This window comes from Molothrus ater, chromosome 23 (assembly GCF_012460135.2).
Source record: "Molothrus ater isolate BHLD 08-10-18 breed brown headed cowbird chromosome 23, BPBGC_Mater_1.1, whole genome shotgun sequence".
Lineage (NCBI taxonomy): Eukaryota > Metazoa > Chordata > Aves > Passeriformes > Icteridae > Molothrus > Molothrus ater.
Window position 1 is genome coordinate 216,699 of NC_050500.2, and position 27,894 is coordinate 244,592.

Here is a 27,894-nt window from a genome sequence, read left to right on the forward strand (position 1 = left end):
AAAAAACCTTTATTTTTAAAAAGCTATATTTAAAAGAAAATTTATTTTTAAAAAAACTTAATTTAAAAAAAATTTTAAAAATTTGAAAAATATTTTAAAAAACAGGGAAAAAAAGCTTTTAAAAAAGGGAGGGAGGGAAGGAGAGGGAAAATCAGAGGGAGATGGGAAAAGGAGAACACCAGAGACATTTGAAAAGCTTTAAAAAACTTTTTTTATGTTTATTAACATTATTTTCATACATCAAACACCAGGTTTTATTGTATCCTTTAAAAACCCTCAAAATTTGCTACTAAAACCTGTTTTTAATTTATTTTTAATGCCCGAAACAAACCCTTAAACCCTTAAAAATCCCATTTAATTCCTATAAACAGCATAAATAAAAAATTAACTTTTTTACATAAAACCCCCACTTTCTACATAAAAAATCCCATTTAATTCCTATAAACAAAAAACACATAAATAAAAAAATAACTTTTCTACACCCCTGGTGCTTCACCTGCCAGGCAGGCGTGATGACACGGGGTTAATCATTAATTAAAATGTTCATTAAATTGTTAATTGCTGTTTGTGCAGAGTTCTGGTGATGTCACCTGCCCTGGCATGGCTTTGTCACCTCCCCTTATTGCTCCACCCTTGTTAAAAATGAGATTTTTTGGGGATATTCCTTGTTAAAAAGAGGTTTTTATGGAATATTCCTCATTTAAAAGGATTTTTATGGGATTTTCCTCATTAAAAAGAAGTTTTTAGGGGATATTCCACGTTAAAATGGAGGTTTTTTGGGCTAATTCTCCTTTAAAAAGAGATTTTTTAAATAGGATATATATATATCTACGTATACTTTTTAATATACTTTTACATATATATATTTATATTTATCTCATATATATATGTAAAATACATACTTTTACACACACACATATATATGCAAAAATGTATTAAAAATTATTTTAAGCTAAGGCCGTGCTTTTGGCAAATTGCGCAGGATATCGCCCCTTTTATCCTTCATTCAGCATTTTTATATAAAATCTTTTAAAGTCTGAGCCCTATTTCTCTCAGTTGGCGTGTCCGGATCACCCTCCCCGCTGGGGCCGTGTCCCGACTGCGATATTTTCTCTCTTTTTGTCACGACAGGGAGCGGGGCCGTGCCCTGACCGCGATATTTTCCCGCTTTCGGTCACGACAGGGATCGCGGGTGGGCCCGGCCCGGGTTCCCCTCACGCTTCCCCTCACGGTTCCCCTCACGGTTCCCGCCCTGCGCGCGCGGCCCCGGAAGCGGAAGCCGCGCGAGCCCCGGAAGCGCCGCCGGCTCCTTCCCGGCAGCGCCGCCATCTTGGCTGCAGCCGTGAGGGAGCCGCGGCCGCCGCTGCCCGCCCCGCCCGCTCCGCCGCCATCGCGGCCCGGCCGCCGCTCCCCGCCTGCCTCCCTCCCTCGGCCGCGGGCAGGAGGGGCCGCCCGGGGCCTGGCGGCCGCGGAGAGGTGAGCGGGACGGGGAGGGACGGGCGGGCTGCCTTCCTGTCTCACTGTCTCTGCGTTCTCCTTCTCCCTCCGTTTTCCCCTCTCCTTCCCTCCCTTTTTCACCTTTCTCTTCTATTTCAGTCTCTCCTTTCCTCGGCTGCCTTCCTGTCTCACCTCTCACCCCCTCTCTGCCGTTCTCCTCTCTCCCACCTTTCCCCATCTCTCTTTCTTTTCCCCTCTTATTCCCTCCCTCTCTTTTCTACCTTTCCCCTTTCTTTTTCAGTCCCTCTGCTGCCTTCTTGTCTCACCCCTCTCTGCCGTTCTCCTCCTCTCCCTCCTTTCCCCATCTCCCTCTGTTTCTCTTTCCTCTCTCCTTTTTCCCTCTCCTGTTTCTCCCTCTCCTTCTCTCCCTCCTTTTCCACCTTTCCCCTCTCAGTCCTTCCTTTCCTCTTTCCCTTCTTCCCTCCCTCTCTGATTTCTCTTTCCCCTCTCTCCCTTTCATTCCCTTCCTTCCTTTTCCCTCTTTCTCCTTTTCCTTTCAGTCCCTTTCTCTTTACCTCTTCCTTTCCCCCCCTTTCCTTCTCTTTTTTCCTTATTTTTCTCCTTTTCTCCTCTCCCTTTTACTCCCTCCCTTCCTCTTTTCCTTTTTCCCTCCCTCTCCTGTTTCCTCTTTTCCTCCTCTCCCTTTTATTCCCCATTTTTCTCCCCTTTGTCCCTCCTTTTTACCCTCTTTTCCCCCTCTTTTCTTCCCTTTTTCTTCCCCCTTTTTCCATGGTTCTTGCTCCTTAAAAATTCAAATAATAGAATATAAATCCAAATCATTGAATTTGCATCTCAAATACAACCATAAAGTGGATTTTATAAAGACCTGGAGAAAGGTTCTATGAAGCTCTGTGCTTACTGAGGTTGCGTTAATGAATTTTAATGAATGGATTTCATTGTAATTAACGAATTAACTGTTTTTTATTTAGATGAGCAGCAGCAGCAATAAGAGGGCCCCCACCACAGCCACGCAGAGGCTGAAGCAGGATTACCTGAGGATCAAAAAGGATCCAGTGCCTTACATCTGTGCTGAGCCCCTGCCCTCCAACATCCTGGAATGGTGGGGATGGGGAATGGGAGTGGGGATTGGGAATGGGGGAATGGGGAATGAGAGTGGGAGTGGGAAATGGGAATTGGAGGGGGAGAGTCGGAAATGGGGAATTAGGGATGGAAAACTGAGATGGGAATTGGGATGGGGATTAGGGGTAGGAATTGAGGATGGTGAAGGAATTGGGGTGGAGGACAGGGGTGGGAGTTGGGGAATTGGGATGGGAATGAGGGTGGGGGTGAGAATTGGGATGGAGAATTGGGGATGAGAATTGAGAACTGGGGTGGGAGTTGGGGATGGGAATTAGGAATTGGGGTGGGAATTGGGATGGGAATTGAGATGGGAATTGAGATCTGGGGTGGGAATTAGGAACTGGGGTGGGAGTTGGGATGGGAATTAGGAACTGGGGTGGGAATTAGGAACTGGGGTGGGAATTGAGATGGGAATTGAGATCTGGGGTGGGAATTAGGAATTGGGATGGGAATTGGGATGGGAATTGAGATCTGGGGTGGGAATTAGGAACTGGGGTGGGAATTGGGATGGGAATTGAGATCTGGGGTGGGAATTAGGAACTGGGGTGGCAGTTGGGGTGGGAATTGAGATCTGGGGTGGGAATTAGGAACTGGGGTGGCAGTTGGGGTGGATTGTCCCTCAGCCCCGAGCAGCAGAAGGTTTCCCACGCTCTCAGCTCTTTCTCCCTCTCTCTGGAGTCTGGGCAGGTGCAGAGGGAAGCTTTACCTGAGGCTGCTCCTGATTTTTTGGGGTATTTGTGGTTTTTCCCAGTGTTCCATTCCCTCTTTTCCAGGCACTATGTGGTGCGAGGGCCTGAGCTGACCCCATATGAAGGTAAATCCCTGCCTGGGCGTTTGCAGGAAATTCAGGAATTCCAGGGGGTGGGGAAAGGCAAAATAACCCCACTGAAAACGGCTCCAAAAACTGGGAAAGAGGTGAAGAAATAGGGAATGCTGCTGTCAGTCATTCTTCTCTTATCAAGAGTAGGATTTAGGATTTATTTAATATAGTTTTATATGTATTTATTAAATACAATTTATTTCATCCATTTGGGTGCTTTAGAAGAAGGAATAAAGCAGGGGAATTGAGGATGGGAGATTTTTTTAAAATATGACTTATTTAACCCATTTTTTGCTGGTTTGCAGGTGGATATTACCACGGAAAATTAATATTCCCTCGAGAATTCCCTTTCAAACCCCCCAGTATTTATATGATCACCCCCAATGGCAGGTTCAAGTGCAACACAAGGTAAGGGCTCCTTCCCAGCATCCCAGCCATTCCCATCCCAAATCAAGGAGTCTTTCCCAATATCCCAGCCGTTCCCATCCCAAACCCAGGCCCCGTTCCCATCGCAGCCATTCCCATCCCAAACCCAGGCCCCATTCCCATCCCAGCCATTCCCATCCCAGCCGTTCCCATCCCAGCCATTCCCATCCCAAATCAAGGAGTCTTTCCCAATATCCCAGCCGTTCCCATCCCAGCCGTTCCCATCCCAGCCATTCCCATCCCAAACCCAGGCCCCGTTCCCATCCCAGCCATTCCCATCCCAGCCGTTCCCATCCCAGCCATTCCCATCCCAGCCATTCCCATCCCAGCCATTCCCATCCCAAACCCAGGCCCCGTTCCCATCCCAGCCATTCCCATCCCAAATCACGGAGTCTTTCCCAATATCCCAGCCGTTCCCATCCCAGCCGTTCCCATCGCAGCCATTCCCATCCCAAATCACGGAGTCTTTCCCAATATCCCAGCCGTTCCCATCCCAGCCATTCCCATCCCAAACCCAGGCCCCGTTCCCATCCCAGCCATTCCCATCCCAAACCCAGGCCCCGTTCCCGCCCCAGCCGTTCCCAGCCCCATTCCCGGTTCCTGGCTCTGTTTGTCCCTGTCAGGCTCTGTCTGTCCATCACGGATTTCCACCCGGACACCTGGAACCCGGCCTGGTCCGTGTCCACCATCCTGACGGGGCTGCTCAGCTTCATGGTGGAGAAGGGGCCCACCCTGGGCAGCATCGAGACCTCCGAGTTCACCGTGAGTCCCTTGGGCAGAGTTCCACAGAGTTTGGGATTTCTCAAGGGTAAAGCCTGGCTGGGATTTGGTTCCTTTTTTTCTTTGACTCTGATCGCACAGGATCAACAAAACATCAGCTGTAGTCAGTGACGCTCACAAATGTGATGTTGGAAGTGTTAAAACATCGATTTTAGTGAAAAATCCTCACAAGTTTGATGTTTTAAGTATTACAAACCATTTCGGAAGCTTTGGGAATTGGGGATATCTCGGGGATAAGGCCTGGCTGGGATTTGGTTCCTCTCTCCAGCCTCTCCCACAGATCCACAGGATCAAATATTAACATAATTTAAATCTAGAAACATCAATTTTAGTGAAAAATGGTCAATTTTAAGAGCTACAAACCTTTCAGAAAGCTTTGGGACTTTGGGATATCTCAGGGATCCTGGTTGGGATTTGGTTCTTTTTTCCAGCCTTTTTCCTTGACCCTGATCAAAAACTAACATAATTTGTGCTTATAAACCTCAATTTTAGTCAATAATCTTCACAAATGTGATGGTTTAAATGTTAAAACCCGCTTGGTGTGAGTTTGCACCGTTCTGGGGGGAAATCAGGGGTGGAATTGACATCAATGGATTGAATTTTCAAGGAGTTGCTGATAAATTTGGTTTTTCTCCCCAGAAAAGGCAGCTGGCTGCACAGAGCTTAGCATTTAATTTAAAAGACAAAGTCTTCTGTGAGCTCTTCCCTGAAGTGGTGGAGGTAAGGAAATCTTCATTCATTATTCATTTTTCAGCTGCAGACCTCCCTTGCTGCCCCTCCCCAAATTCACTTTCCCATGCAGGAAATCCAACAAAAGCCCCCAAATCCCCACAAATTCCACTTTCCCACTGAGTTTCCTCTCCCCTTTTGCAGGAGATGAAGCAAAAGCAAAAACCACAAGATGAGCTGAGCTCCAGACCTCCCCCTCTGCCCCTCCTCAGTTTCCCCTTTCCCATGCAGGAGATCAACCAAAGCCACCACAAATTCCACTTTCCCACTGAATTTCCTCTCCCTTTTTCCAGGAAATCAAGCAAGAGCACCCAAACCACCCCAGTTTGCTCTCCCCTTTTGCAGGAACTGAAACAAAAGCAGAGAGCACAGGACAAGCTGAGCTCCAGGCCTCCCTCCCTGCCCCTCCCCAAATTCCACTCTCCCATTTAATTTTCTTTTTCCCTGTGCAGGAAATCAAACAAAAGCGCCCAAATCACCCCAGTTTCCTCCTCCCCTTTTCCAAGGACTCAGACCCACCAGGTCCCCCAGGTTGCCCTTGCCCATGGATTTGCTGTCCCCTCTGCAGGAGATGCGGCAGAAGCAGAAGGCCCAGGAGGAGCTGAGCTCCCGGCCGCCGCCGCTGCCGCTGCCCGACGTGGTGCCGGACGGGGACGCGCACCTGGGGCACCACGGGCAGGCCCCGCCGCAGGGGCCGCGCGCGGCGCTGGCGCCCGGGGGCCTGCAGCAGCCGCCGCGGAACCACGGACTCTTGGGGGGGGCCCTGGCCAACCTGTTCGTCATCGTGGGCTTCGCCGCCTTCGCCTACACAGTCAAGTACGTGCTGAGGAGCATAGCCCAGGAGTGAGCCCCGCACCCAGCGGGCCCGGGGGACGTTGGGGCTCGGCCCGGCCCCGGCGGGCTCGGAACCGTTGGGTTTGTGGGGCTCTGCTCCATCTGTGGTTCCAACGCTGAAGATCTTCAGCCAGTTTTGACTGTGTTGAGTTTTCACTTCAGGATGAATGGGACTCTTGGGATGGGACTCTTGGGGTGGAAAATTTGGGGGTTTTGCCCTTCTGGGTTGTGGTGGGGCTTGGTGCGACACATGGATTTGTAGAGCTCTCCTCCATCTGTGGTTTGAACATTGAAGATCTTCAACAAATTTGACTCTGTTGAGTTTTCAATTCAGGGTGAGTGGGACTCTTGGAATGGGACTCTTGGGGTGGAAAATTTGGGGTTTTTGCCCTTCCTGGGTTGTGGTGGGCCTTGGGTTCAGAAGCCAAAGCATTGTTGGGGAGCCACTTGGATTTGTAGAGCTCTCCTCCATCTCTGGTTTCAACATTGAGGATCTTCAGCCACTTTTGACTCCATTAATGGAGTTTTTCATTCAGGATGAGTGGGGCTCATTGGAATGGGACTCTTGGGTGGAAAATTTGGGGTTTTTTGCCCCTCCTTGGTTCTGTGGGGTTTGGGGTTCTGCCCATCGTGGGCTGCACAGTCAAGAGCTGAGGAGCAGGGCCAGGAGTGAGGGCCCTGCAGGGACCAAACTCCTCTGGGGCAGCTTTGGGGCTCGGCCCGGCCCCGGCGGGCTCGGGAGCCTTTGGGTTTGTGGGGCTCTGCCCCATCTGTGCTTCCAACACTGAACAGCTTCAGCCAATTTTTGTCCTGTTTTCAATTCCGGGTGAGTGGGACTCTTGGAATGGGACTCTGGGTGGAAAATTTGGGGGCTTTGCCCTTCTGGGTTGTGGTGGGTTCTGGGTCTTGCTGCTGGTGAGAAGTCAAATTTATTGGTTTTATTGTCCAGGAATTGTTTTATGGTCCCAAAACTGGGGGTTTGTGTCCCAAAACTGGGGGTTTGTGTCCCAAAACTGGGGGTTTGTGTCCCAAAAATGGGGTTTGTGTCCCAAAAATGGGGTTTGTGTCCCAAAATTCAGCGTTTGGGGCTCTGGGGATGGAGGGAGCAGCACCTGGGGAGGGAAGAATTCCAATTTTGGGGTGGGAATAACAAAGGAGCTCCTGCAGAGCTGCTGGGTCAGAGGAAAACCCCAAATGTGGTTCCACTTGATTCGGGATTTGTTTTCATTCTTAAAAACCCCAAAATTCCTTTGGGATTCTGAGAATATTTCACCTCCTAACCCCAGATCCCAACCCCAAAATTCCTTTGGGATTTTTTGAGGAAAAACCCCAAATTTCTTTCCCTTTACTTCAGTTCTTTTTTAAAAGCCCCAAAATTCCTTTGGAATTCCAGAAATATTTTGCCCCAAATCCCAAAATTCCTTTGGGATTCATCTGCTGAACTAAACCCTTAAATTTTATTAAATTCTTTAAAACCCCAGAATTTAGAATTAAAGAATTTAATTTTATTAAATTCTTTAAATTTTTTTGGTTTTTCCCCTAAACATTTCTGGCATTTAAACCCAAAACTTCCAATTCTTTGGAATTCCCTGGATTTGGAGGAAGATTTGTGGGATCCCTGTGGATTCCAGGATTTGGGAATGGAATTTTTATTCCCACTTTTTGGGGTTGATTTGTGTTTTCCTGCGAATTCAGCTTTTCCCCCCAAAAAAAAGAAAAAATTAAATTTCAACCTCTCCCTCAGGATAAAATCTTGGGATAAATCCTTGAAATTCCAGCTGCAATTCCATGGATTTGAAAGTTTGGGAATTTTCCCACAGAATCTTTATTTTTAATAAAAATTCCTGGATTTTGGGGGGATTTTCCCCTTTTTCCTGGATTTTCCAGGCTCAGAGGAGAGGGAGTGGCTGCGTTGTAAAGTGATTTATTCATAATAAAAATCCATAAAAATCGACTTTGTGGGGCTTTTTTGGGGAATAAAATTCCATAGGGAAAAAATGGGGTTTGGGATATTTCAGTTCATAAATAAAATAATGAAAAATATTCATTTTTCCTGATTGTTTTCCTTTTTTCAGTTGGATTTTCCAGCTTCCCTTGGATGACTTGGTGTCTCTCCTTCATCATTCATAATTTCTGTAATTCCTTGAAATTTTGGGATATTTTTGGAGCATTCCTGCTGATAATTATTGATTTTAATTAATATTAAATTACAAATAATAAATTATAATATTATAAACTAGATACATAACTTTATATAGTTTTATATAATTGCAATTATTATCTGATTTATTTATAAACAATTTATAAATTATGAATACTCAATTTAATTAATAATTACAGGTAATTTAATTATTTATTAATCGGGGGTTAATTAATCCTGCCATTTTCATGGGGGAAAAAATTGGATTTTTAAAGCCAGAAAATCCCATTTCCAGCAGAAAAATCAAAAAAAGGGAATTAATTCCATCAAAACTCCAGGAATTCCCAAATTCCTGGAATTTCTTTTGGGAATGAGGACGGCTCATTAAGATTAATTAGGAATTCTTAATTAGCGCCGGGAGCTTTGCCCCGCCGGGTTATTTCCCTTTTGGAGTGGCAGAAATTTGGGAATTTTTTCCATTTTTCCGGGAATTTGGGGTTTCGGGGATCGGCCACGAGGTGGCGCCGCCGTGTCGGGAATTGGGGCTGGAGCGGATTCGGGGAATCCTGGAAAATCCTGACCTGGGAACGATCCCAAATCCCAGAAATCCTAAAATCTGGGCATTCCCTGGGAATATTTTATGGGATTGTCACAAAATCCCGGAATGTCTGGGGCTCTGGGATTGTGGGAACTCCCTGGGAATATTTTATGGGACTAAAATTGGGAAAAGAATTTTTGGGGTGATCTCCAACCCCTCCAGGAGAAACCAGGATAGGATGATCCCAAAAATCAGGAAAAGGATTTTTGGGATTATCCCAAAATTGAGAAGAGGATTTCGAAATTGAGAAGAAGATTTTTGGGATGATCCTGAAATTGGGAAGGGATTTCTGGGATGATCCAAAAATCAGGAAAAGTATTTTTGTGATAATCCCAAAAATTTGGGGATATTCTGGGGGGAGTTTTGGGATTTTTCCCAAAAAATCAAGAAGGGGATTTCTGGGATGATCCCGAATTCGGGAAGGGATTTCTGGGATTTCCCAGCCTGGGGCTCTGGGAATTCGCTCGGCCCCGGGAAGGTCCCGCCCAGAGCGGGGCAGGCGCCGGGGAGGTTCAAAATTATCAACAAATCCCAAAAATGAGCAACAAATCCCGCCTGGAATGTGCTGGGCTGAGCTGCTTTAACTCCTGCCGTGCTGGGGACGTTCCAGCGGGACTTTTCCCCTCCCCAAATCCCAGGGGTTTCTATTTTTCCCATTCTCAAACTCCAGGTTTTTTCCCATTTTTCCCATTCCCAAATTCTATTTTTTTCCCCTTCCCAAATTCCATTTTTTTCCATTTTTCCCATTCCCAAATTCCCCTTTTCCCCCTATTTTCCTGTTCTCAAATTCCAGGTTTTTTTCCTTTTTTCCCCTTCCCAAATTCCAGGGTTCCATTTCTTCCCATTCCCAAAATCCATTTTATTCATTTTTTTCCCCTTCCCAAATTCCATTTTTTTTCCATTTTTTCTGTCCCCAAATTCCACATTTTTCTGGAGGTGTTGCCAAGAAAACAGGGGAAAAAATTTGATTTTTCTGGATTTTGGGTTGGGAGTGTCCCGTGCCTCAGTTTCCCCAAGATCCAGAGTTTTCCTCCCAATCCATAAATTTTTTTCTCCTTATCCACAAAACTGGGAAATGAAACAGGGATTCTGCTCTGTCCACGCTGGGGTTTATCCCAAGGCAGGGATTTCCAGCCCTGCCAGGTGCTCCAAATTCCCCAAAAACCCTGATTTTCCTGGGATAAAATCCCCCCCCAAAAAGTTCATTTTCCTCGGATACATCCCAAAAAAACACTGAATTTTCTGGGATAAATTCCCCCAAAAAAGCTGATTTTCCTGGGATAAAATCCCCCAAGAAACTGATTTCCCCGGGATAAATCCCAAAAGAAAAGCTGATTTCGCTGGGATAAATTCCATAGAAACCCTGATTTTTGTGGCATAAAATCCAAACAAAAAAGCTGAATTTCCTGGGATAAATTAAAAAAAAAAAAAAAAGCAGCTGATTTTTGATTTTTCTGGGATAAAATCCCCAAAAGGATCGGATTTTGCAGGGATGCGCAGGGAGGAAGCGGGCGCTGGTCCCAACCTGGGGCAGTTCCATTATCGGGGAATTTCATGGGATCGTGCGAGCGGCGCCTGCGGCTCCTCCTTTTCCCCTTTTTTTTTTTTTTCCCTGTTTTTTTTCCTCCTCCTTTTCTGGGAGTTGATGGAAACTGGAAACTCCTCCGGGAAGCCGCGAGGAGCCGGAGCCGCGGCAGGAGCTGGGATTCGGGATTGGGGATTGGGGATTGGGGTTTGGGATTTGGGATTGGGGTTTGGGGTTTGGGATTGGGGTTTGGGGTTTGGGATGCGGAACCCGCGCGCTCCTGCCCCGTGACAGCGCCGGGGGTTGCGGGGATTTTTTAGGGGAAAACTGAAAAAAGGAAAAACTTTGGGAAGCTCCACCTGCTCCTGCCGGGCTCGGGAGGTTTCGCTTTCCCCCCGCGGAGCTCCTGGAGTGTGAGGAATTCGGGGTTTGGTTTTTGGGGTTTTCTTGGGGGGGTGTGAGGCAGTTGGGATTTGGGGTTGTTTTTTGGGATATGTTTTTTGAGGTTTATTTTTTGGGATGTAAGGAATTTGGGGTTTAGGATTTGTTTTTTGGGGTGTGAGGAATTTGGTTTTTGGGATGTGAAGGATCTGGTTTTGGGATTTGTTTTTTGGGAATGTGAAGGATCTGGTTTTGGGATTTGTTTTTTAGGGTGTGAGGGATTTTTGATGGGGGGATGTGAGGGGTCTCTTTCTTTGGGATTTGAGGGATTTGGTTTTTGGGGTGTGACTGATTTGTTCTATGGGATCTGTTTTTTGGGGTGTGAGAGGTTTGTTTTTTGGAGTTTGTTTTTTGGGATGTGAGGGGTTTGTTTATTGGGGTGTGACAGTTGTTTTTTGGGATTTGTTTCTTGGAGTGTGAAGAATTGTTTTGGGATGTGAAGGATCTGGTTTTTGGGATCTGTTTTTTGGGGTGTGAGGGATTTTTGGGGGTCTGAGGGATCTGTATTTTGGGATCTGTATTTTGGGATCTGTTTTGGGGTGCGGGGCTGGGTTTTGTCCCTCCAAGGCCGGGATGCCGGCGCTTCCCTGGATTCCGATTCCCCGCAGCGCCGAGCGGAGTTCGAGGATTTGTGCCGGGAATGGCCGGGGTGGTCCCGGGCTCTGAGCCGAGCCTGGCTAAACCCCGCCTGAGCCGGGCCCGGCCCTGCCCTGCGGCTTTCAGCACCTTTAAAACCGGCTTTAAACCGAGCCTGGGAGGGTTCAGAGCCTTTAAAACCGGCTTTAAACCGAGCCTGGGAGGGTTCAGAGCCTTTAAAACCAGCTTTAAACCCCATCTGGGGGCTGAGAGCCTTTAAAACCAGTTTCAAGCCCCGTTTGGGGGGGCAGAGTAAAACCAGCTTTAAATCCGGCTTGGGGTCAGAAGGGGCTGAGTAAAACCAGTTTCAAGCCCCATTTGGGGGTGCTGAGTGCCTTTAAAACCGGTTTTAGGCCGGATTTAGGGCAGAGCAGCCCCTCGCCTCTGGGATTTCTGGGAAGCTCCCACGGACTCAGCTTCATCTCCTGAGGATCCAGAATTCCAAACAAATTCCAAACTTATTAATCTCCGGCTTTTCCATCCCGAGGAGCTGCTTGGAACCTTCTGGAATTTGGATGTTTTTGGACACAGATCTGGGGTTTTTTGGTCCTGAAGGATTTTGCACCTGGCTGCTTGGAACCTCCTGAAATTTGGATGTTTTTGGACACAAATCTGCTTGGATCCTTCTGAAATTCTGATTTTTTTTTTGATACAAATCTGCTTGGATCCTTCTCACCTGCTTAATTCTGGATTTATTTTAGAGAGAAATCCGGGTTTTTTTGCTCCTGAAGGATTCTCATCCAGCTCCTTGATTCTGACCTGGTTAATTTGGAATTATTTTGGACACAAATCTGGTTTTTTATTGCTGACTGCTTGGATCCTTTTCACCTGCTTCATTCTGGATTTATTTTAGAGACAAATCTGACTTTTTTTTAATTGCTCCTGAAGGACTTTCCTCCAGCTTCTTGATCCTGACCTGATGAATTTGGGGGTTTTGGGTTTTTATTGGTATTGAAGCATTTTACACCTGGCTCTTTGGCCCTGACCTGGTTAATTTGGATTTTTATTGGTACTGGAGCATTTTATCCCCGGCTCCTTGATCCTGACCTAATAAATTCAGATTTTTTTGGACACAAATCTGATTTTTTTTGGTCCTGGATCGTTTTCCCCCTGGCTCCTTGACCCTGACCTGGTCAATTCCAATTTTTTGGGACACAAATTGGATTTTCCTCGCTGCCACCATGCCGGGCTGGTGGCTGCTGCTGGCGCTGCTGTGCCACCAGCTGTGTCCCCGCGTGGTGACAGCGGCCAGGAGGGACAGGGACAGGGACAGGAGGGGCAGGAAGGAGCACCCGGAGCCCCTGAACACCTCCCTGGCCAACAGCGAGGAGCAACCCAAGGTGGGTTTGGGTCATTCCTGGAATTATTCTGGATTTATTGGGATTTTCCTGCCATTTCTGCGCTGATTTCGGGCTCATTTCATCAATTCTCTTTGGGTTTTTATTTAATTTTCATTGTTCTCCATGTTGGGAACAGCAGAGAACTCTCAAGGTGGGTTCGGGATCGTTCCCAGAGTTATTCCTGGAGTTATTGGGATTTTCCTGCCTCTTTTCCCAACCTCATTGCATCAATTTCCTTCAATGTTTATGTTTAATTTTGATGGTTCCTCATGTCGGGAACAGCAGAGAGCTCCCGAGGTGGGTTCTGGGATTGTTCCCAGAATGATCCATTTTTCCATCCCCTGAACATCTGGGTGGGTTTTCCATGGAATTTCAGGGATTATCAGGGAATGGGAGTCCCTGCAGTGGGAAAAAGATCTCTGAGGGACTCAGAAAAAGAGATCTGAGGAACTTCCAGAGCTCTTGGCTCCTCCTGATCCCTCAGTGTCCTCCAAAAGAAGCAGGATCAGCCCAGACTGGATTTTTTTGCATCTTAGGAGAATCTGGGCAGGTTTTCCATGGAATTTCAGAGGATTATCAGGGAATGGGAGTCCCAGCAGTCACAAAAAGATCTCTGAGGGACTCTCAGAACTCTTGGCTCCTCCTGATCCCTCAAGGCCACCCTCAGTGTCCTCCAAAAGCAGCACCACCAGCCCAGGCTGGATTTTTGGGACCCCTGAGGCCAATCCATCCATGATCCTTGTCCTGGTTGTCCCCAGCTCCTGGAGGCTGCAGATGCACGGATCACAGACCCCCGCAGGACCTGGATCTCCTTCGTGCACCGCCCGGACGACGGCAGCAACTCCAAGAGGAGATGCAAAGGCAAAGACAAAAAATTGGTAGGATTTGCACCCCACGTGTCCCAGTTTCCTTCCTGCTGCTCATCCTCAAGGTTCCAGCTTTTCCCAGCCCAAAGAGTGCTGAATTTCCATTTTTTGGGGGGTTTAATTTCTCCATTTTTGAGAAATTTGAGCCTTCTTGCTTTGGCAGTGGAGATGTGGGAATTTTGAACCAGACTCTCTCAAATTGAGCCTTTTCTAGGTTATTTTCCCACTCATTAAAAATAAAATCAGGGTTTTTCTTTTCCTTCCAAGAGATAAAGTCCAAGTATCCCAAAGGATCAATTAATCAAGGTGTGGACAAGTGGTTTATTTCAAATTAATGAGCTGAGTGACAGCTCATTAATTATGTGGCACTTTTCATCTGCTGCTTGGACAATCTTGGATTCTTTTAATTATTTTAATTATTTGAGGCATTTTTGCATCCTCTGAATGTCTGGGCAGCTTTTCCATGGAATTTTAGAGGATTATCAGAGGAATGGGAGTCCCAGCAGCTGGAAAAAGATCTCTGAGGGACTCTCAGAGCTCTTGGCCCTTCCTGATCCCTCAGTGTCCTCCAAAAATTACCAGGAATTTTCTGGGAACAAACCCCCTCACGTTGCTGATGTTCCTGTAGGATTTTCTGCAATTCCCAGGTTTTAATCCCAAATTTTCCTTTGTTCCCTCAGCGAGGCCTGGTGGGGCCTCCGGGGCCTCCCGGGCCTCAGGGACCTCCAGGAGCTCCGGGGGCTGAAGTCACCAGGGAAGTTCTTCTGCAGGAGTTCAAGGAGATCTTAAAAGGTAAAAGATTTTAAAAAGTCCAAGATTTCCAAAGGATATTCAAGGTAAAGGGTGTTAAAGACTGGAGGAGTTTTGTTTGGGTGAAGAACCATGAACCAAAATGGCAACCAAAAATGTTCCCCCAGTGCTGCTGGGCTTTAATTGAAGATCCAAGTGCAGAATTCCAGGCACACATTAATGGTTTCATAGGCCAGGCCCTTAAATGAAGATTTTATTTCCTTTTATTTAATTTTATTCCCCTTTTCCCCTCAGAAGCCATGGAGCACAGGGCCTCCCTGGCCATCTCATCCCAGCCCAGCCAGCTGCTGCCCCTGGAGAAGGTTCCATCACAGGAACAGGAATGGGCAGGCCACTAAATAAAGATTTTATTTAATTTTATTTTATTTAATTTATTCCCCTTTTCCCCTCAGAAGCCATGGAGCACAGGGCCTCCCTGGCCATCTCAGCCCAGCCCAGCCAGCTGCCCCCGCTGCTGCTGTCCCTGGAGGAGGTTCCCTCACAGCGGCGCCTGGAGGAGGCCTTCCACTGCAAGCTCAAGGGCCAGGTGCTGGTGGACAAGAAGACCTTGGTGGAACTCCACAATTTCCAGTTGGTGAGGAACTCCAGCCTCATCCTGCTGGAGATCAGCTCCAGGGCTCTGTGGGGCTTCTGCTCGGCCCAGAAACTTCTCTGGGGCTGAAAGGAAGAGACAAATCCATGAGAAGGTGTCCAAAGGAGGCCAGAGGTGGATCTACCTGGGATCCCCTTTTTAAATTCATTATTCCAGAGGTTCTATCCCTGATGGATCCACCTTGGATCCTCTTTTAAAATCCACCATTCCATTATTTCCCAAACTTTTGGCAGCTTGGCTTGGCAGCCAGGCAGGATCAGCCCTGAGGCATGGGCAGGGCTGGAGGGAGAGCTGCTGCCTCATTAATTAGCAGGGAAAATGGGACTAATTAAGCCATCCCAGCAGTGGGCTGCTGCTTCCTGTGCCTCAGGCATGAGGTGCCCAACTCATTCCTGATTTTTCCTGGCTTGGAGCTGCTGTGGGAGGCTCTGGGTGCCAAACTGGCACCGCAGCCAGGGACAAGAAGAGTCGGGTTTGGGCTTGTGCCCTCTGGGAAAGGGGAATGCAGAGCCAGAGCAGCCCAGGGATTTGGGATCAGCCCAGGGATGGAGCCAGGAGCAGCCCAGGGATTTGGGCTCAGCCCAGGGATTTGGGCTCAGCCCAGGGATTTGGGATCAGCCCAGGGGTGGGTTTGGGCTCAGCCCAGGGCTCAGCTCTGTTCTCTCTCCACAGCCCGTGGCCAAGGGCGCGTTCCTGCGGGGCTCGGGGCTGAACCTGGCCACCGGGCGCTTCACCGCCCCCGTGGGCGGCATCTACCAGTTCTCAGCCAACATCCACATCGGTGAGTGCTGCCCCAGGGAGCCCCAACCCCTCGAGAACCCCCAGAGAACCCCTGGAGAATTCCCAGATATTCCAGAGGTTCTGCCACTGATGGTTGGTGACAGATCCTCTTTTTAAATCTGAGATTCCAGGGTTCTATCCCTGATAGATTACCTTGGATTCCCTTTTTAAATCCATTATCCCAGATGTTCTATCCCTGATGGATCCCATGTTAAATCTGTTATTCCAGAGGTTCTGCCCTGATGACCAGTGATGGATCCACCTTGGATCCTTTGCCTTTGGCTCCATCAGATATGGAGGAACCTTCTGGCACCTCCTGCAGCCATCCCAGGGCTGCTGATGCCCCTCTGTCCCTCAAACCCCAGAATTGGTGGGATTTCTGACATTTTCCCTGCTGTTTTTCCCAGACCACAGCGAGCTGAAGAGCAAAGTGCAGCTGCGGGCGCGGGACAGCGTGCGGGTGCTGATCTGCATTGAGTCCCTGTGCCACAGACACACGTGAGGCGCCCCAGGGCCACTGAGGGGATTCTTTCCCTCTAATTTTCCACATTTCTGAACATCTCAGCCAACTTTGGCAATTCTTTCCCTCAGGGGGATTTTGGGACCTTTTCCAGGGAAGAAGAGGCTGGAAAAGGAGCTTTTCCAGCAGAGGGCAAAGCTGTGGCTCTGTCCTTGGCCCCAGACCCCAAATTCCTTCCCAGGTTGATTTAATGCCCTGCCCTGAGCTCCTCCAGAAATCCACAGGTCCAGAAATCAGGATGACTTTGGGACAGATCCCAGAGCAATCAGGATGGATTTGGGACATGTTCCAGAGCAGTGGGAGTGATCAGGATGGATTTGGGACAGGGATCCCAGAATGATCAGGATGGATTTGGGACAGATCCCTCAGGATGGATTTGAGACAGTTCTCAGGTCCCTCAGGATGGGTTTGGGGCAGGGATTTGGGGCAGGGATTTGGGGCAGGTCCCAGTCCAGGCGCGTGTGGCTGGAGCCGGCAGCAGCGCTGGGAGCCTGCCTGGACACATTCCCTGTGGAATTTCCTGGGAATGCCAGCACTGACTCACCCATCCATCCATCCATCCATCCATCCATGGGGCTGGAAAAGCCCTGGGGTGTTGGGATGAGCCCCGGAAGCTCGGGAGGAGCAGGGGAGGGCTGGGGCAGGACCTGACACAGCCTCGCCTGAGCCGCTGCCAAGGGCTCCAACCTCTCCTTTCTCCTGGGAAAAACTCGCTGGGACTTGCAGAGATTCATCTCAGGGAAAAGATAATTAAAAACAAAAAAAAAGGAGGAAAGGGGTTGGTTTAATTGGGAAAATAAGGAAAAACAACAATGGACAGGAACCAGCCAGGCTTAAAACTGAGTTTAACTGGACTGAGCAGGTGCCAAGGGGCTCCAACTTTTCATTTTCTTCATCTGTTTATTTCTTATTTTTAGGTCTTTGGAAGTCATTGCTGGCCTGGAAAGCAACAGCAAAATCTTCACTGTTTATGTCCATGGCTTGCTGCAGCTGCAGGTGAGGCCCTGAAAATTGGGAATTTCTGCCCCAAATCTCTGGGGAGGACATGGAATTACTTCCTGGACCCTCCCCTGGAATTCCAGGAAATAAATAGCAAATAAATAATTAAATAATAAATAAATCAATAAATAATGATAATGTTAAAATTAATGATTTTTAATAAAGAACAGTAAAATAAATAATTAAATAAGTAGCCAATAAATAATAATTAAATAATAAACCCTCTTTGTTCCTACATTTAAAGGAGGGAAATTCCTCACCTGGGGCAGCACCAGGAGGAAAACATGACTGGGGTTTCACATTCTGAATTGAAGGCACGGGGAAAAGAAAAATCCAATATTTATAATAAATTTTATTTTTATTTCCCAACTCTCCCCTGGCATTGCACTCCCAGTGGAATTCCATTCCCAATGAATTGAAATTCCATTCCCGATGGGATTTCATGGGAATTCCATTCCCAATGGGATTTCTTTGGGAATTTCTATTCCCAGTGGGATTTCCCACCTCCCAGGAGGGGCTCTGAAGCCACTTCACCCAAAAAGGCGCCAGGGCAGGAAAGATTTTTTGGAAAAAAACCCAAAAAAACCCACACCAAATTCCTTCCAAAGCCACAAAAATTCTTCCGCTCCATCGGCTCAGCCCCAGACTTGGGCTGAATTCCTGCTGGGAATTTCAGATTTCTGTGCTGGCAGGGGCTGAGCCCCGGGACAGCACGGGGCTGAGGAGAAGCTTCCAGAAGGGAATGGTGGAGCTGGGATTGTGGGTGTGCAGTTTGGGTAGGAGGGTGAGGTGTCACAGGCTGGGAAACTCGGAGTTTGGGGCTTTAGAATAAGAAATAAATGGGGCAAGATGGAGGCTTTGGGGTGGTGGCTGCTCCTTCTGCTTCACCTCCTTCTCCTTCACCTTCTCCTTTTCCTCCTCCTCCTCCTCCTCCTGCTGGGTTTGGGTGCTTTTGTGCCATTGGATAAAAACTCCACATTGCAGCCCATGGGTAGTTGGTTATTGAGTAAAAAGTAAAAATAATTTAGGTGTCATTTCTTATTTAGACACTTTAGCCCTAAGAGGCCTTGTAGAGAGAGACAGGGCTCCGTTTTCAGTTTGGTAAAGTGCTGCATAATTCAGTTTCTAGGACAATAATACAAATAAAAACTAACAAGCGTCTGATTCCAAACAAGAAATTCCACCTCACACATTTAATCCCAACCCTGGCTAAAACGGAAGCTAAAACTCCACAGATTGCTGCTGGAGGAAGGGATTTTCCCGTGTTTGTCCTGCAGAAATTCCCGTTTTCCCGTTTCCCCGCAGGCTGGCCAGTACACCTCCATCTTCGTGGACAACGGCGCCGGCGCTGCCGTCACCGTCCAGCCCGGCTCTGACTTCATGGGGATGCTGCTGGGAGCCTAGCAGCGAGGATGGCCCCCACATTCCCAAATTCCTGCCTTTTGGACTGAAAAACCCCCACTTTAACCTTGAAACCGCTCCCTGTTCCTGCAGAATTTTCATTCATCCCCAGCTCGTCCAGCTTTGCTTCCAGAAGGTGCTGCTGATTTTTGAGGTCCTCACCAGCTCGTTCTTCATCAGAATTCTGCTTTTTATCCTCTTTTTACCCAAAAAACCCCCTTGGAATATTTAATTTGTGCTTCACCAGGCGCTCACGGAGCCGCACGCTGCATTGGGAGCTCGTTGTGTTGTAATTTGGTTATTTCACTGTAGCACTTGTAACCAGCACGGGTTTGGGGTTTTCTTTGGGATTGATTTGGGTTTTGTTTTGGGGTCGGAAATGAAGGATTGAGATGGGAAATATCAGAAATAAATCAGTGACTCTTTTCTGTGTGGTGGGGAGGAAGGGGACAAGGTTTTCCAGCAAAATTGCATTTTCCAGGGGGCTGGGAATGGTTTGGATCCTCTCCCAGGTTCAGATTTGGGTGTATTTGACAAGGAAAATGTTGAATTTTCCTACAATCCAAGGAATCCCAGGCTTGAACTCTTTTATATCCTTTATATCAAAATAAAATTATATATTATAATTATATATATATTTATAATATATATAATTATGTCTCTAATTACATATTTTCTAAATATAATTATATATATTTTATATTTTTAGAAAGTATATAATATATATAATTATATTTATATATATGGTTTTCCATAGTTTATATGGACAGTTTTCCCAGTTTATTTATTTACTCTCCCTCAAATCCTGGAATCCTGAACTCCTCCTCAAACCAGGAATCCCAAACTCTCCCTCAATCCCAAAATTCAAAAATCTCCCTCAAATCTCAGAACCCTGAATTCCTCCTCAAACCAGGAATCCCAAACTCTCCCCCAATCCCGGAATCCCAAATTCCCCCTCAGTCCCAGAATCCCAAACTTTTCCCCAATCCCAGAATCCCAAACTCCCCCTCAGTCCCAGAATCCCAAACTCTCCCCCAATCCCAGAATCCCAAACTCTCCCTCAATCCTGGAATCCCAAAGCCTCCCTCAGTCCCAGAATCCCAAACTTTTCCCCAATCCCAGAATCCCAAACTCCCCCCATTCCCACCCCCAGCCCCATTCCCGGGTCCATCCCATGGGTTTATCCCGCTCAGGATCCCAAGGGAGGAGCGGGGGTTTTGGGATTTTTTGGGAATCTCTGGAGTCCCCTCCGGTGCCCCCAGCCCCAAACCCCCTGGGCCGAGCCGGTCCCTGGCCCACCCCCTTTATCACATCCTGGCATCGCAGATTTTTGTTCCATTCCCGTTTTTTTCTGGCTCCGGGAGCTCTGGGAGCCAGGAATTTAAATTGGTGTTTGCGGAGGAATGCGGATTTGGGTGCCAAACCCCGATATCATCTGTCTGGCACCTCCAGGGCAGGTGATTCCCGGGAAGAATGGGAATTCTGGGCTGGGGTTTGCTCAGCCTGCAGCCCTGGGGGCCTCTCCTGCTCTCCCAGCACAGGGAAAAGGGAATTTCCAGGATTTTCCAGGATTTTCCAGCTGTTCCTCCCTCCCTGCCCATGCCCAGTGGCCGTGGAGTCATTGAACCTGGAAAAATCAGGGAGAAATCTTTAATTCTCTTCCCTACTCCTTGTCCTGAGTGTTGACCTGCGGGACTGGGATGTGGGGTGAGGAATTTTGGGGATTTTGGGAATTTGGGAAGGGCAGATTCCAAAGGGGAATCCTTTTCCCCAGGGAAATCTGGGAGAAATCTTTAATTCTCTTCCCTGCTCCCTGTCCCGAGTGTTTGGGTGCTGACCAGTGGGACTGGGATGTGGGGTGAGGAATTTTGGGGATTTGGGGGATTTGGGAAGGGCAGATTCCAAAGGGGAATCCAGGAAAATCAGGGAGCTGCTGATCCCGTGAAAGCAGAAGGAAGGACCGGGAAAACATGGAAAACATGGCATTGTTATGGTTTTTTCCTATGGAATGCTCCCTCAGGGAATCAGGGATTGGAGCTGTGTGGGAAGTGCAGGAATTCTCCCAAAATTCCCATTTTTTTCAGGAGCTGTTTTCTTTTCCTCCCAGGTTTTGATTTCTTTTGTCACTTTGATCTGCAGACCAAGAGCGGGAGGGGATGGGAGGCGAGGGGCGGTCACGGGATATTGGATTCCAAAAAAAAAAAAAACATGGAAAGGGCAAAAAAAATGGGAAAGGAAAAGTGAAAAATGAAAATCTGAGAGGGGACGGAGCAGGGGGGGCCTGTGGGCAATCCCTGGGATATTTTGGGAATTTTTCATTTTGTCCTCAAAAACTGGGACGCGATTCCAGAGCTGGAATTCCACTTTTATCCCTGGGCTTGGCTGGGACTGGGAGAGATCCATGGAAAATTCTGGTCCTGGAACTTCCAGAGATTCTGGGTCTGAATTCGGGTGGATTTTGGGGGAATTTGGAGTTTTCTGTGTGGATTTCAGGGGTTTGGAGTTTTCTGGGTCCAAATCCACGCAGATTTTGTCAAGTTTGGAGTTTTCTGGGTGGACTTTGGGGAATTTGGAGTTTTCTGGCTCCAAACCCAGGTGGATTTTGGGAGAATTTGGAGTTTAGGGGAGTTTGGAGTTTTCCGTGTCCAAATCCAGGTGGAATTTGGATTTTCTGTGTGGATTTTGGGGCAGTTTGGAGTTTTCAGTGTGGATTTGAGGCAGTTTGGAGTTCTCTGTGTCCCAATCCAGGTGAATTTTGGGACTCTGGATTCAATCCCTTTCCCTCCCCCCTGCAGGAGCCACTCCCCGGGACAGCCCCAAACCTCGGGAACCACAGATCTGAGCAACTTTTGGGAATCTCCTCCTTTTTTCCATCATTTCCACCAAAACCCGCCAGCCTGGGCACGGAGCCAGGAATGAAATAATCCCAATTTTCTTTGGGAACGGCTCGAATTCCCTGCAGGCGCCACATCCCTGCCCGGGGGTGGGATCCTGCTCGCCTGGCTGGGCTGGAGCCGGGATTTCCCTCTTTTTTCCCCTTTTTATTTCCCTCCTTTTTCCCTCTTTTTCCCTCTTTTCCCCTCCTGTCAATCCCAGGAATTCCCAACGAGTTTTATCTCCCTGGGATTCTTTCAGTGCCTGTCTGGGAGCTTTTCACTTTTCCCAGAATTTTTTCCTGGCTCCCAGTGAAAATTCCCAATTTTTTGGGATCAAACCTGTGGACAGGGGAAAGGGATAGGGTGGGAAAAAATAAAAATCCCTCCAAAAACCCCCAGGCTAAACGCCCTTTTCCAAACTTCCAGCTCCTTTTCTCTTTGGGAAGGGACGCTGGGGGAGAGCAGAGGCTGCAGATCTTGGGAAGGATTAGGGCTGGACTCGGGCTCCAGGAATGTAAATGTGTCTGAAATGTGTCTGGCTCCATCCTGGCTGGAGATTCCTGCCTGGAGCCCAGGCCCAGCCTTTGTTTGCCCACCCTGGCCGGGCTGGGAGCGCCCAGACTGGGACTTGGGAGCGGCCAAACTGGGATTTGGGAATGCTCAAATAATTGGGATTTGGGAATGGCCAAACTGGGATTTGGGAGTGGCCAAACTGGGATTTGGGAATGCTCAAATAAATGGGATTTGGGAATGGACAAACTGGGATTTGGGAATGCTCAAATAAATGGGATTTGGGAATGGACAAACTGGGATTTGGGAATGGCCAAACTGGGATCTGGGAATGCTCAAATAAATGGGATTTGGGAATGGCCAAACTGGGATTTGGGAGTGGCCAAACTGAAATTTGGGAATGGACAAACTGGGATTTGGAAATGGTCAAATAACTGGGATTTGGGAGAGGTTTTGATGCTGTGGAGGAGATTTGGGAACAGCAGGAGGAGTTGGGGGTAAAATTGTGGGGATTTCCTTTCTTTTCCTTTTCCCTTTCCCCTTTCCCCTTTCCCTTTTCCCTCATCAAGCCCAAATATTCAGCATATCAGCACCTTAAAAATTAATTTTTAATTAAAAATCACCTTTTAGGGATGTTTTTTCCCTCAGGTTTTTAACAATTCTCACACCAGGGTAAGGCCGGGATGTGCTCCCAGATCTGCTCCCAAATCCCCCTGTCCTGCAGGAGCGAATCCACACAAAATCCAGGTGTGAACCCCCAAATGTTGACCTGTGTGTGCAAAATCCAGGTGTGAACAACTCCCAAATATTGACCTCTGTGTGCGCAAAATCCAGGTGTGAACAACTCCCAAATATTGACCTCTGTGTGTGTGCAAATCCCAAGTGGAAAAATTCCCCCTGGGGAAGGAGCCAGAGCTCCCAGGGAAGGGAGATGAAGGGATCTGTCAAGTGGAATTCCAGGAGAAGTGGAAACTGCCAGAAATGGAGACTCTGGAATGTGCCTAAAATAAATATTCCCTGCTGGGTGTTTATTTTGTCTGGAGGTTCCTGTTCAGGGCTGCAAATCCCTGCCTTGGGGTTCTCCAGGGAATGAAGGTGGATTTGGGATTTGTCCGCTGCAAATCTTCCCCTCATTCCCTCATTCCCTGCAGGGTGAGGCTGGAATTGTGCTGGGTTGCTGTGGGATCGCTCCTGGAATCCCAAAAGGATTCAGCTGGGATGGAATTCCAGGGTTCCTCCTCCCCTTCCTCAGGGAAGCAGCTGAGAATCATTGGAAAAGTGTCCAGGTGGGATTGAAATCCCTGCCTTGAGATTCTCCAGGGAATCCAGGACTTGACATTGTCCTAAAGTGGATTTTGGGAATTTTCTGCTGCAAATCTTTCCTTCATTTCCCCATTCCCTGCTGGGATGAGGCTGGAATTGTGCTGGGATGCTGTGGGATCACATCCAAGTCCAGCTGCCCCATTTGTTTTCCAGGATTCTCTGCCTGGATAAAAACCCCAAAATTCCCTCAAAAAATCCCGCTTTGGGAGCACAAATAATTGAACATTGCATTAATAATAAATCCCAATATTTGGGTTTATTCCACAAGGCTTTAAGTTTATTCCTTTTCCTTCCCACACCTTTGATTTTCCCAAAGGAATCCCTCTTTCTTTTTGGGACGTTTTGTGGGTTTTGGGTTTGTTTGTTTTTTTTTTTTTGGTGGAATTTTGGGGGTTTTTAAAGATTTTCTTTCAGATTTTCAGCTCGTTGCTCAGTGCTCCCACCAGGACACATTTCCTGGTTTTCCTGGATTTCCTGGATGGAATTCCAAGCTGTTCTCTCCCATCTGGAATCCAGACACCCACAGCAGATGTTCCCACTAATCAGAGCCTTCCAGATGTTCCCACTAATCAGAGCCTTCCAGATGTTCCCAGCCTTGGGATGTTTGTTTTACACAGGCAAAATCCCCAAAATTCCTCTCCAAATCCCAAATCCAAGAAGGAAACGTCATCCCTGGGATTGACTGTGTATTCCTAAGGGATCTTGGAGCCTTTTCCCAATGGATCATGGAGCTTTTTCCTATGGGATCATGGAATGGATCACGGAGCCTTTTCCCAATGGATCCCAGCCCCATTTCCCAACAGATCCCAGCCCCTTTTCCCAGTGCCTGTGAGCTCCCATCCATTCTGGGAAGGCTCCAGGCACAGGAATCCCGGGAATCCCGGGGATCCCAGCCCCATTTCCCAGTTCTGGGAAGGCTCCAGGTGCGGAGCCCCGGCGATCCCAGCCCCAGGAGGGCCCGGGGTGATCCCTGCTCTGCTCCCCATTCCCTGGGAATGCTGAGCCGTTCCCTGGGAATGCTGCTCCCCGTTCCCTGGGAATGCTGCTCCCCGTTCCCTGGGAATGCTGAGCCGTTCCCTGGGAATGCTGAGCCGTTCCCTGGGAATGCTGCTCCCCGTTCCCTGGGAATGCTGAGCCATTCCCTGGGAATGCTGAGCCGTTCCCTGGGAATGCTGCTCCCCGTTCCCTGGGAATGCTGAGCCGTTCCCTGGGAATGCTGAGCCCCGTTCCCTGGGAATGCTGAGCCGTTCCCTGGGAATGCTGAGCCCCGTTCCCTGGGAATGCTGAGCCGTTCCCTGGGAATGCTGAGCCCCGTTCCCTGGGAATGCTGAGCCGTTCCCTGGGAATGCTGAGCCGTTCCCAGCGCGGCGCGGTCGGACGGAGCCCGGCGGGAGCGGCGTCTGCCGCTTGAATTCCCCAATAACAGCTCTGCCCTCCAGCCAGGCTGGAGCCGGCGCCCGCAGCAGCCCCTGGCATGAAAAACTCCTCTGTGCCTGTGACACTGGGGCCTTTGATGGAGCAGCCCGGGACGGCTTCAGCAGCGGGGATTAAATATCCCAAATATCCCAATTAGTGCAGTTCACAATTAGTGACAATTAGCTGGTCCCTCTCCAACATTCCCCAAGTGCCCATCCTTGCAGGAGGAGGGAGGGAGGGAGGCAGCAGCAGGAGGAGGATGCTGAAGAGATTGTTCTGGGGATGATGAGGATGAATGTGAGGTAAAATCCACTTCCCAGCCAGAATCCCCCATCTCAGAGCGATGGAAAATTGGAAAATTGGGATTCTGGCTTGCAAACAGCAAAGGAGAAGAGGCTGGATCTGCATAAATTTGCCCAGCAAAATTCTTTATATTAATATAAAGAATTATCATATATTATCATATCTTATATTATCATATATGATATGATATTATTAATTACAAAGAATTCATTAATTGGTGTTCTATATCCTGCCCAAGCCCCCAAACACAGGATTTTCCCTCTGAATTCCCACTTCTTTGTGGGAATGAGAGGAAAAAAGCTCTGACAGGTAGTGTTGAGTCCCAAAATGTCCAAGGGGATGCACAGGAATGTTAAAATTCTCCCCAGTTCCGGCTGGAAACCCAGGTGGGTTCATGGCTGTGCTCTTGAGGGTCCCAATCCCTGCTGAATTTGGGAATCAAAGGTTGGAAAAGCCCTTTAGGATCCTCAAAACCACCTGGGTGCTGTTGTTCCCCAGGGCAACTACAATAAAATTCTCCTTTCCCTGGATTGTTCTGGATTTGCCCAGAAAATGAAAAAATAGGAAAAAAAATTCCTCCTATTTCCATTTAACCAGGATCCCCCATTCACAAGCAGGGCAGGATGTGAATTCCCAGCAATGCAGGGTGATCCCAAGAATGCCTTAAGGAGAATTTCATCCCAATTTCTATCCTGAATTTTGTATTTTCCTCGCCTTCCCTTTCCTGCTCTGCAAAGCCAGAGAGGGGAACGGGCAAAGCTGTGGAAAAATGTTGGATTTAAAGCGTTAAAAAAGGAGAGGGGGGAAAAAAACCCCAAAATTTCTGGCTTTTAAATCAACCTCAGCGTTGCTGATGCAGTTGTTTACGAGCCGCTGTTCCAGCCCATTTCACGGACCAAAGCCAAGGGAAATGAGCTGTTTGATGTCTGCAAAGGCATGGAAAAGCCATGGAAAAGCTCCCATGGAAAGGGAAGCGCTGGGATAAACACTCCCTGATTGCAGGGAAGGGCTGTGGGGAACCAGGAATCATTCAAGGAACGGGGGCATTTTCCTGGAATGTTCATCCCTATGGGGAATATCCTGAGCTGGGAGGATCCATGGGATCAGAGTCCAAGCCTTATCCCTGCCCAGGACACCCCAAAGTCCCACCTGGGAGCGTTGGCCCTGCGTGCTCCCCATGAGGGAAACCAGGGATAATTCAAGGAATGGGGACACTGGGACACCCAGAATCATGGAATTAGGGAATAGCCTGAGCTTGGGAATCAATCCCTCTCCAAATTTTCTAATCCAGGTTTATTTTCTCTTCATCCAGGTGATGCCTGAGGTCCCACCTGGAGCCACTGCCAGGATCAGGAGATGCTGACTCCACTCAGGAATTCCTTTTCCAGCTCCTGGCCCGGGCTCTGGTTATTCCCTGCCTCCTTCCTGGCAGGAATTGCAGGTTTTTAAATTCCCTCTTGGAATTCAAAAAGTCATTTTCCTCCTTAATTCCTCCTTTTCCCCCTCAGTCCTTCCCCTGAGGTGCCCCCAGGAAAAACCAGGCCAGGCCAGGCCCGCTATCCCGCACCTTGCAATATTTATGGATTTCCTTGGAGACAGAGCTCTTTGGGAGCCTGCAGCTCAGGTTTTAGGGTTTATTTCGGTGTCTCCAGCCCTACTGTCTGAGCCTGAAAATAGCAACCGAGGCTGATCTTATCAGCAGCTCTTGGAGACTCCAATTATCTCCTCCCTCGGCTCCTCCGCAGAAATCGGATCCTGGTTATTGTTTTCTGATCCCACTCCCTGTCCTCAAAAACCTCCCAGCCACAGTCCAGGAGCTTTCCAGGAGCCAGGCTGCAATTTTATAAAGTGGGAGATAAGCAGAATTCCCAAAATCCAGCCAGGCCTGCACCCCAAAGCCTTGGGCCCAATGTTCCGAGGGAGAAACTGAGGCAAGAATTCCATTTTATCAGCTCTTCCTGATAAATTCCCTGGGAATTATGGATCCACAGCACCAGGTCAGGATTTGGGAAGTCTGTCCTTGGATATGGAGTGGGAGATGCCAGCAATCCTGACTCCAATTAACTGCAATTCCCTAAATCCAGCCAGGCCTGCACCCCAAAGCCTTTGGGAGCAGTGCCTGAGAGGAACGATTTCCTCCCAATGTTCTGAGGGAGAAACTGAGGCAAAAAATTAATTTTAGCAGCTCTTCCCACTAAATTCCCTTGGAACAATGGATTTATGGCACCAGGCTGGGATTTGGGAAGTTTGTCCTTGGATATGGAGCCAGAGACTCCAAGATTCTGCTCTTCCCTAAATCCAGGCAGGCCTGCATCCCAAAACCTTGGGCCCAATGTTCTGAGGGAGAAACTGAGGCAAAAATTCCATTTTAGCAGGTCTTACTGCCCAATTTCTTTGGAATTATGGATTTATGGCATCAGGCTGGGATTTGGATCACCATCCCAAAAACCCCTGGATGTGGCACTTGGGGACACGGTTTAGTGGTGGATGCTTGGATTTGTATCTTGGAAGGTTTTTCCTGGATTTTTAATTCCAAGATTCCAAGGAGCAGCTGAGTCACCCCCATCCCACAACAACCCCAAAATTTCCTCCTAGCCAGGAATCCCTATGGAATTAAAGGGAATGATAAAGAAAAGCAGGATAATTCAAATT

General features: G+C 48.1%; 2 protein-coding genes across 2 annotated transcripts; both read left to right on the forward strand.

The window, feature by feature from the left end:
• Positions 1 to 1,330: 1,330 nt before the first annotated feature.
• Positions 1,331 to 8,120, forward strand: UBE2J2 (ubiquitin conjugating enzyme E2 J2). Its single transcript, XM_036404806.2, has 7 exons — positions 1,331 to 1,476; positions 2,427 to 2,557; positions 3,351 to 3,391; positions 3,703 to 3,805; positions 4,447 to 4,585; positions 5,243 to 5,323; positions 5,901 to 8,120. The coding sequence occupies exons 2-7, from the start codon at positions 2,427 to 2,429 to the stop codon at positions 6,177 to 6,179; spliced, it is 774 nt and encodes a 257-aa protein (XP_036260699.1). The 5' UTR covers positions 1,331 to 1,476; the 3' UTR covers positions 6,180 to 8,120.
• A 4,567-nt stretch (positions 8,121 to 12,687) lies between these two features.
• On the forward strand, positions 12,688 to 18,916 carry C1QTNF12 (C1q and TNF related 12). The gene is made up of 8 exons (XM_036404804.1): positions 12,688 to 12,846; positions 13,605 to 13,724; positions 14,393 to 14,504; positions 14,915 to 15,096; positions 15,787 to 15,895; positions 16,302 to 16,392; positions 17,332 to 17,410; positions 18,719 to 18,916. The coding sequence occupies exons 1-8, from the start codon at positions 12,688 to 12,690 to the stop codon at positions 18,815 to 18,817; spliced, it is 951 nt and encodes a 316-aa protein (XP_036260697.1). The 3' UTR covers positions 18,818 to 18,916.
• The last annotated feature ends 8,978 nt before the right edge of the window (positions 18,917 to 27,894 follow it).

Coding starts and splice junctions, on each gene's coding strand:
- UBE2J2 (XM_036404806.2), top strand. CDS start 2,427: ATGAGCAGCAGCAGCAATAAGAGGGCCCCCACCACAGCCACGCAGAGG. Junction 2,558..3,350: donor CCCTCCAACATCCTGGAATG/GTGGGGATGGGG, acceptor CCTCTTTTCCAG/GCACTATGTGGTGCGAGGGC. Junction 3,392..3,702: donor TGAGCTGACCCCATATGAAG/GTAAATCCCTGC, acceptor GCTGGTTTGCAG/GTGGATATTACCACGGAAAA.
- C1QTNF12 (XM_036404804.1), top strand. CDS start 12,688: ATGCCGGGCTGGTGGCTGCTGCTGGCGCTGCTGTGCCACCAGCTGTGT. Junction 12,847..13,604: donor ACAGCGAGGAGCAACCCAAG/GTGGGTTTGGGT, acceptor GGTTGTCCCCAG/CTCCTGGAGGCTGCAGATGC. Junction 13,725..14,392: donor AAGGCAAAGACAAAAAATTG/GTAGGATTTGCA, acceptor TTGTTCCCTCAG/CGAGGCCTGGTGGGGCCTCC.